The following is a 10000-nucleotide window of genomic DNA, read 5'->3' as shown; positions in this document are numbered from 1 at the left end:
CTGACGCAGGCCATGAAAATGGGTTTGGGCGGGAATCCCTACGGCCCTGCGGGAACCGGCAAGACCGAGTCTGTCAAAGCCCTTGGGGGGTTGTTCGGGAGACAGGTGCTGGTCTTCAACTGTGACGAGGTACACACTCATTATAAATAAAAACACCACCTACTGTCCCTACTTGTCATTTTTTTTCTGCTCACCAAGGCTGCGTTTCTTTGATCACAAATACACTAAAAACGGTCCAATATTATTCCTTTTCAAAATATATTTTTTCTATTGTAGCTGATTTTATATTGTAATTTATTTCTGCGATGCGCAGCTGAATTTTCAGCAACATCACTCCAGTCTTCAGAGTCACGTGATCCTTCGGAAACCAATCTAATGTACTGATTTGCTGCTCGAGAAACACTACGTAACATTATTTTATTATAAATGCTGAAAACAGTTGCCGAATATTTTTTCGGCATTCACAGAAAAGCAGAAACTTTGAAAGAATAGAATATTCTTGAAATCTTTTTACGTTTTAGGAGCTCATCTTAGCCAATCTCTCTTTTTAGGGCAGGATTTATCTGTCAATAAAATTCTGAAAAGTCAGTCTCAATGGATTTGCAAACACTTCGGCATGTTATTCTCATTAAGTGAGGGTTTTTTCTGACTCAGTGAGCGTTCCTTAACTTTGCTACCTCTGCTTTTGCATCAGTGTGGCGTCCTTCTCATGGACATCATTTCTAACGTTTCAATCTCTTTCTTTGGCTCATTTTGTCTGGAAAAAGAAAACAGGCCTAATAATTCGCCCGCACCTGAATATAAGGAGTTTTGACTTCCCCACATGATTATATATCGCGTATATATGATTAAATACAAAACCAATAGTAGTTATTAAGATTGATGCGGTATAGCATGGCGTTGAGGACCCTTTAATAAAACGCATGTAAATCAGCTTAATGTGTATATAAAAAAATGAAAAGTATACCGCGTTATCTTCATGCTAGCAGATGCGGCGCCAATGCTGGAAAAGTTGATTAGCTCGCTTTTAACAGCATTTAAAGAGGTTTCGTGTGTGAAAGGGTCCGATATCTCTGCGTTCCAGGGCATAGATGTGAAGTCCATGGGGCGGATCTTCGTGGGTTTGGTGAAGTGCGGAGCGTGGGGTTGTTTTGACGAGTTCAACCGTCTGGAAGAGGCCGTGCTCTCCGCCGTCTCCATGCAGATACAAGCCATCCAGAACTCGCTGAAGAACCACCGGACCACCTGCCAGCTGCTCAACAAAGAGGTGAGACGCTTCAGTGGCGGGAAGTGAAAAACACAGCTTATTAGACTCGAACGTTCGTCACGCGTCGCGTGTTTTTAGGTGGAGCTGGACCCGAATTCTGGCGTCTTCATCACTCTGAACCCGGCGGGGAAAGGCTACGGAGGACGGCAGAAACTGCCGGATAATCTGAAGCAGCTCTTCCGACCGGTTGCCATGACGAGTCCCGATAACGAGCTCATCGCTGAGGTCATCCTGTATTCAGAGGGATTTAAAGAAGGAAAGGCGCTCGGGCGAAAGTTGGTCGCTATATTCAACCTGGCCAGGTACAGACCGGAGACTCTGGAGTTCATGCAGTCCAATAGGAATGGGCCTGAAAGTTTGTAAAAATAAAAATGTATGCATGGATATATTAAGCTGATCAAAAGTGACGGCAAAGGCATTTTTAATGCTTCGAATGAGTTCAGTGCTGTTCTTTTTGGACTTTCTATTTGTCTGTGATTCCTGAGAAATAAAACGTGTCAGTTTCCACAAAAACATTCGACTTCGATGATAATCAGAAGCCTTTCTTGAGCAGCATATGTTATATTAGAACGATTTGCGTGACGCTGAAGACTAAAGTAATGATGCTGAACATACGGTTTGATCGCAGGAACAAATTTTGTGTGCACATGACATTTTACAATATATTTGTGTACTATTTCACAATATATACAGCATTTCTGGGCAAGTATGTGCAGCCATGTTGAGCATAACAATTTTGAACAGCTGTGCTTATGTAATTTTTATTTTTATTTTTATTTTATTTATTTTTATTAGTGCAAACCTATACATATTAGCTAGAAAGAAATGCTGGTTTTAAAGAAAAACGTATTTAGAGGCTTGTGCATCTGAGCTCTTCATATGTCCCCAAATATCCACCTGTGCTCGTCTTTCCACATGAATGTGTGTGTGTGTGTGTGTGTGTGTGTGTGTGTGTGTGTGTGCAGGGAGCTGTTGACTCCGCAGCAGCACTACGACTGGGGTTTGCGTGCTCTGAAGACGGTACTGAGAGGCTGTGGGAGTTTACTGCAGTTACAGAGACAAAGCAACATCCCCCGTAAGACCGTCTCGTTGGACTCAACATCGCATGAACTTGATCGGTCACCTGACCGTGTTCTCTGTCTGTCCGTAGTGAAGGAGAGCGGGTTAGTGGTTCAGGCCTTGAGGTTAAACACCATGTCCAAGCTGACGTTCGCTGACAGCTCTCGGTTTGATGCCCTGCTCAGAGACGTGTTTCCCGCGGTCGACTTTAAGGACGTGGAGTATGAGGCGCTCAAATCTTCTCTGCTGGCTGTTTATGAGGAGGCACAGCTGGAGATCATACCCAGTCAGGTACCTGCTTATCAGCGCTACAGTCATTATTATATGCACATGATTAACCGCATGCAAAAGAAACGTGTGCTGTGTTTCTTTTATTATGCATGTATAAATACACACGCACGCAGAATGTATTTAAAAATATTTACATGTATATGCATTGATATGATTATATTTTATATTTATAAATATATACTTTAAATATAATATTAAATCTGCATACTGAGGGTGTATGTAAATGTAGTCATTGAGATACAGTTATAAGATTTTATATATATATGTGTGTGTGTGTGTATGCGCGTTTTTTTATTTTTTTATTTTTATCATTGAAGTTAAAGGCTTTTGATATTTCTTTAATTATTCCAAATTACCATTTATTTATTTATTCATGAACCTATATAGTTTTATTAATTTATATGTATATTTAATTGAATAAGTTAGCTTTTACTTTATTTATTAATTGTATTTCAGTTTTAGATTTAGTTATTTTAATTCAGATTGTTGAATGAAAACTAAACGAAAAAAAAATGTAAAATGTAGTGGCAATTTGCTGAAATAATAGAAATGTAATCGAAAATATATATATATAAATAAATATATATATATATATATATATATATATATATATATTTATATAATTATTTATAATTATTTATATAATTATATATAAATTATTTATTTATTATTTATATATATATATATATATATATATATATATATATATATATATATATATATATATAATTCTTTTTTTTTATTAACTGTAATAACTGTTACTTCCTATGCACCGTACATGCACCCTAGCCAATAACTGTCATATTGCAATAATTTACATTTATGCATTTGACAGATGCTTATTTATTCCAATTGACTTTGCATCCAAAGCATACACATTATTAGTCCGTGCATGTCTGGGAACGCTTGAGCTACAGCAACGCAATACTGACGTGCACGTGTGTGCAGATGAAGAAGGCTCTGGAGCTGTTCGAGCAGCTGCGGCAGCGGATGGGTGTGGTGGTGGTCGGGCCCAGCGGGGCGGGGAAGTCCACTCTGTGGAGGATGCTGCGGGCGGCGCTGGCCAGGATGGGCCGGGTGGTCAAACAGTACACCATGAACCCCAAAGCCATGCCACGGCAGCAGCTCCTGGGACACATCGACATGGACACCCGAGAGTGGTCCGACGGGGTGCTGACCTCCTCCGCCCGACAGGTGGTGCGAGAGCCGCAGGGTGAGGACAAACACACACACACACTCTCAGTGAATGCTAAATACGCATGTTAATGCACGAAACAAACGATACGTAATGCATTACACCTGAGAAACAACAAACTAGATGCATGCATTACTATGTCTATTGAGTACCAAACTCATATGAACGTCACTCTAAATACCCACATTACGCTTTATAAACAACATATGTACATACAAAAAACAACAAACACACTAAACAAGCACTGAATACACACTTTTACACACAGAACAAACAGTAAAAAGGTTTACAAACAACAAATACAAAAAGTATACATTAATAATAATCATAATAATAATAAATAATAATGTTAAGTAATTATTATGGGCACTATTACTAAATAACGATATTAATGTTAAACAAAATAAGAAATATTTCTAATATTGTAATTTCAGTGTAATATAAAATTCTAGTCTTTAAAAAGAACTGTTTCATGTCTTAATCTCTTAATGTTATAACGTTTGTCTAACAATCAAAATTTTTTGTAGATTTTAGCAGCTTTCTAATTACATTCTTTTAATAGTAAATGAATAAATTAATAAATATTTGTTTTTACATTTTTATTTTATTCTATACATATATATATATATATATATATATATATATATATATATATATATATATATTTTTATAAGTCTAATATTAATTTTAATTCAATTTGATTATTTAAAATAATAAATAGATAATAAAATAATTTTGTAAAACAAAAATTAACTTTTGTTTTTTTACATTTTTCATTAATAGTGAGAATCGGCCTAAAATAACAGAAAGAGATTCATTTAATAATTTCAAAATGTACTTTTTAATTCATAACCTTTTTAGCATCTTAATTCGGTTAAGTTCTGTTAATAAATACATTACAATTAGAATTCTTTTCAGTATTTTAATTAGATTATTTTAATAAATAAGCTATTAAGTTATTTGATAAATAGTAATAATAAAAAGTATACAATAATAATAATCATAATAATAATGATTTATATTAAACAATAATATTATTTGAAATAAATGCAAAATATACAACTGTATAATTATTATGGGCACTATTACTAAATAAAAATATTAATGTTAAACAGAATAAGAAATATTTCTAATGTTGTAATTTCACTGTAATATAAAATGCTAGTGTTTAAAAAAGAACTGTTGTCATGTCTTAATCTCCTAATGTGATAAAAACACACCTGCTTATGCACCACAGTACAGCAAAAGGGCCTGAAACTTCAGAAACACCCAAAAAGTGTTTACCTGATGTCACTCCGTCTCTTTCAGAGGTGAGCTCATGGATCGTATGCGATGGAGACATTGATCCGGAGTGGATCGAGTCATTAAACTCTGTGCTGGATGATAATCGTTTACTCACCATGCCCAGCGGCGAGAGGATCCAGTTTGGCCCCAACGTCAACTTCCTGTTTGAGACCCACGATTTGAGCTGTGCCTCACCTGCCACTATCTCCCGCATGGGCATGATCTTCCTCAGGTAGCACAGCCAATCGTACGGCTTCACCCAACCTCAGGCGGCCAATCAGCTGGCAGTATGCTATCTCAATATCCCAACATCTGCTTTAAAAGAAGCCTGTTCAAATGTCATTGCAGCTGACATTTTCTTTATCGTTTTAGTTTGGTTAGATTCTTTTTCTAAATAAATGAAACATTTTTGCATTTACATATTTTTAAGTACAATTTTATTTTTATAATTCAGTTGCATTTTTAACTGAGAAATGTAAAAACAAATGCTTATTTATTTTGTGTTTTTTTTCAATTATAAATTCAGTTAATAATCAAGTTAATAAGTTCAGCTGAATAAATTAAGTTGTTAAATAAATGAACATTCTTCTTTGCATTTTGAGAATTTTAATTTGTTTTTGATTATATAACTAAATATTGATTTTATATTTAGTTTACCATTTTCATTGCGATTTTTTTTTTTTTACATTTTATGTAAATAAATGAGTAAATTCTGAAATTTTTGATTAGTTTGTTAGCATTTAAATTGATTTAAAATCTACTAAATAAATATTTATTACATGTGAATATTTCCATTACATTTTTAGTCATTTAATTCAGTTAGATAATTTAAATAAACATTTGTTTTCTTCTTACAGCTTCTTTCAATTTTTTTTTTTTTACCTTTTAAATGTTTTGATTTTATTCATTACAGTGTTTTAGCATTTTTTGACATTTAAATTTAACATTTTTGTTGCTCAAAAAATTCAGTCAAAAAATTAAATAAAAAATTAATTAATAAAAAAAAAAAAATTCCATTACATTTTTAGCGTTTTAATTCCATTCCTTTAGTGTTTTGATGTGGCCCTGTGTGTGTCGCAGTGATGAAGACACTGACGTGGGCTCTCTCGTCAAGTCGTGGCTGAAGAGAGAAGATGAAGAGAACAGGATGAATCTGGAGAACTGGCTCAACGATTATTTCCACAGAGCTCTGGACTGGGTTCTCAAACAGGTCCTGTGACAGACGCGCAGCGATGTAACCCCGAGCTCTCGCGCTCGCGCCGTCATAAACATCCCTGATTCTCTCTACAGAGCGATTTTGTGGTGGACACCAGTCTGGTGGGGACGGTGCTGAACGGTTTGTCCCATCTGAGAGGGGTCAGAGAGAGAGGACAGTTCGTCGTGGGGCTCATCCGTGGTTTGGGAGGAAATCTCACGCTCAAATGCCGCCAGGAGTTCGCCAAGGAGGTCAGAGCCGCCCTGATTTACGGGAAATGTAATTTCATGCCTGCTCAGCCTTGCCGCCCGTCATTAAGTTGAGGATCCGCTCCCTTAGATTAACGCTCGTGACGGGTCGTGAATTAAAACTTGGGTTTCGAAGAAGCTGCAGCATCTCTGGCGGTGAAACTTTGGTCAGGGGTCAGAATGGTCTACATTTTATGTTGTCCGTTCTTAATGTGACTCAAGGTGTCTCGTAGCATAAAAAAGTCATTTAGCTTTCATGGCCTTTTTAGATATACGCTGGTGCTTTTGCTGTTATCGCTGTCTTTTATTACATCTGTATGTAAATGCTGTGTACACTTTGTTTAGTTTTTACTGCCATGTGTCACGCGGTCGTGGTTCTTTCTTTCTTAAAGTAAATCTGCTGTAATAAAGTAACAAAGCCGCTTCCTTTGGTTAGCACGAAATAGGAAAGATCTATTTAAATTAATCGACGATCACAATTCATTTTAGGATTCCAAAATTTCAAGAACTGTATATTTTTTTAAATAATTTAAATAATTTAATTTAATAATTTTTTTAGCATATTAATGTTTAAATTATTTTTTTGTAGATTTTAGCAGCTTTTTAATTCAGATACATTCATTTAATAGTAAAGAAATAAATGAATAAACATTTTTTTACATTTTTAATTTTATGCTATATATATATATATATATATATATATATATATATATATATATATATAAATAAAATGCTATATTTTTATAAGTCTAATATTTAATTCAATTGGATTATTAAATATAATAATTTATTTTCATAAATAATAATTAACTAATAAATAATAAATAGACAATAAAATAATTTTGTAAAAAAATTAATAATGTTTTGTTTTTACATTTTTCATTAATAGTGAAAATTGGCTTTTAAAATAACAAAGAGATTCATTTAATAAATATATTTCAACATGTACTTTTTAATTCATAATCTTTTAAGCGTGTTAGGTTCTGTTAATAAATTACATTTAGAATTTTTTTCAGTATTTTAATGATATTATTTTAATAAACAAGTAATTGAGTTATTAATGAAGTTATTTGAAGATTGCTTTAACTGGCCCCTAGTTCGAGAACCACTGGATTTGATGTAAACGTGGGCATGCATTTGCTCATTAGTTAATTAATAGGTTGTGATGTGACCATGATGGAGTCGTTCTGAATGTGTTTAGGTTCTGAGTTGGGCCAGAGAAAGTCCTCCGGACCCCCGGAAGCCCCTGGACACTTACTACGACCCCGCCTCGGGCCGTCTGTGTGTGTATGAGCTGCAGCGAGGGGACGGTGTGTGTGTGGACGACCTCAGTAACCCACACGATCTCCCCGTCATACACACACCTGACACGCAGCGCGGACTCGACCTCTTCACCCCGTGGCTCTCGTCCAATCACAGGCAGCCGTTCCTGCTGGTGGGGCCGGAGGGGTGCGGGAAAGGGTACGACGCAAATAGAGTTATTATAGTTAACTAAAGCTAAAATTATCTAAAAACATTGCTGGTAAATTAAATGCAATAAAACTATAGATTAACTTTAACTGCTAACTAGTTAAAAGTACATTGCAAGCCACACATTTACATTTTATACGTTTTTTTATAAGCTTTTACTGGGAAACGGACTACAGTTTTAGGTACAGAATAACAATAAAAGTACAGTAAAACTTAAAATAAAATAAATATGAATATTTTAAAATGCTAACTAATTGACAATAGCAAAAAAATATATATATAAAATAAATACTAATTCAAAATATTAATGAAAGCTGTAATGGTATATAAATTACATTAAAATACACATTTACATCAGGTTTATTATAGTAAACTAAAACTGAAATTATAAAAATGAAATAAACATTTAACTTGAAATAATATATAAACAACAAGTTTTTCTCATCTTTGTGTTTGACATTTAATTTAGTTAAATTTCATGTAACTATATATATATACTATATATACATATACTATATATAACAATATAACTAAAACAGGCAAAAAATCTAGACAAAAACTGATATGGCAAAAACACAACTACTTCTGTCATTACAAAACTTTAACTAACTAAAAAAAAAAAAAAATATATATATATATATATATATATATATATATATATATATATATATATATATATATATACACACAAGTATACAAGCACAGGATGGCAGATTAATTCAGATGATGGTTATTATGTTTAACGATTTAAACCAAAAAACTAAATAATACAAAAACAAAAAATCTTATTTAAGCTTTCAGCTGTTTCTAAGACATTTCTCATTTGAATTTAGTTTACCTTGATTTACTAAAATAACAAAAACTATAACTGAATAAAGCTGTATATATATATATACAGCGAAAGCTAAAGTGCCAAAAACACAAAAAATGGCTAAAACTTAAAGTGAAAAAACAAAAAATTATAATTATTATATAATTATTGGAAACATGAATGATTGTATGGGAATGATGCTTAAAATGCCGTTGATTCAGACGATGCTCTGTGTGTGTGTGTGTGTGTGTGTGTGTGTGTGTGTGTGTGTGTCAGGATGCTCTTGCGCTGTGCGTTCTCTCAGCTCCGCTCCACTCAGGTAGCTGTGGTGCACTGCAGCGCTCAGACGTCGTCCCGTCACGTCCTGCAGAAGCTCTCACACACGTGTCTGGTCATCAGCTCCAACACAGGACGCGTGTACCGGCCCAAAGACTGCGAGAGGCTGGTGCTCTACCTCAAAGACCTCAACCTGCCCAAACCCGACAAGTGGGGCACCAGCAACCTCATCGCCTTCCTGCAGCAGGTCACAACGCTACGCTCTTTTAGTGAAAGTCAAGTTTACCTGCGCCGTTTCGGTTTCTCATCATCTTCATCCACAGGTCTTGACGTATCAGGGCTTCTATGATGAGAACCTGGAGTGGGTCGGCCTGGAGAACATCCAGATCGTGGCGTCCATGTCAGCAGGAGGCGCTGTTGGGCGTCACACGCTCACGTCACGCTTCACCTCGATCGTACGGATCTGCACTATTGAGTGAGTACTGATGTACACGCACGCAGACCATCTACACACACACACTGTCTCTTCGCTAATTATCTTGATGGAGCTGCTGCAGATCATCTATACACACGCACACACTCACACACACACACACACACACACACACACACACACACACACACACACACACACATACACACGCACACACTCACACACACATGCACACACAAACACACACACACACACACACACATACACATCAATCTATCTCACCTGTAGTTATCCAGACAGTGCAGCTGCAGACCATCTATACACACACAAACAAACACACATACACACACACACACACATACACACTAATATATTTCTCCTGTAATTATCCAGACAGTGCAGCTGCAGACCATCTATACACACACACACACACACACACTAACCTATCTAGTGCAGTTGCAGACCATCTCT

At 35.4% G+C, this 10000-nt stretch overlaps 1 protein-coding gene across 3 annotated transcripts in view; it reads left to right on the top strand.

The window, feature by feature from the left end:
* The window catches only part of LOC122358998 (cytoplasmic dynein 2 heavy chain 1), an 81715-nt gene that overhangs the window by 23443 nt on the left and 48272 nt on the right, over window positions 1-10000 (top strand). For all 3 annotated transcript variants that reach the window (XM_043259045.1, XM_043259046.1, XM_043259044.1), the window contains exons 34-45: window positions 1-129; window positions 1085-1267; window positions 1346-1569; window positions 2233-2342; window positions 2418-2617; window positions 3566-3830; window positions 5121-5328; window positions 6177-6306; window positions 6387-6542; window positions 7741-8000; window positions 9097-9343; window positions 9420-9571. The exon at window positions 1-129 is cut by the window's left edge and continues 54 nt beyond it. In XM_043259045.1, the coding sequence (XP_043114980.1) occupies window positions 1-129; window positions 1085-1267; window positions 1346-1569; window positions 2233-2342; window positions 2418-2617; window positions 3566-3830; window positions 5121-5328; window positions 6177-6306; window positions 6387-6542; window positions 7741-8000; window positions 9097-9343; window positions 9420-9571 (2264 nt within the window). The remainder of the gene's footprint in view (window positions 130-1084; window positions 1268-1345; window positions 1570-2232; window positions 2343-2417; window positions 2618-3565; window positions 3831-5120; window positions 5329-6176; window positions 6307-6386; window positions 6543-7740; window positions 8001-9096; window positions 9344-9419; window positions 9572-10000) is intronic.

This window comes from Puntigrus tetrazona, chromosome 15 (genome assembly GCF_018831695.1).
Source record: "Puntigrus tetrazona isolate hp1 chromosome 15, ASM1883169v1, whole genome shotgun sequence".
Taxonomy (NCBI): Eukaryota; Metazoa; Chordata; class Actinopteri; order Cypriniformes; family Cyprinidae; genus Puntigrus; species Puntigrus tetrazona.
The sequence above is the reverse complement of the archived record's forward strand: the minus strand, read 5'-3'. Positions and strand labels throughout refer to the sequence as shown.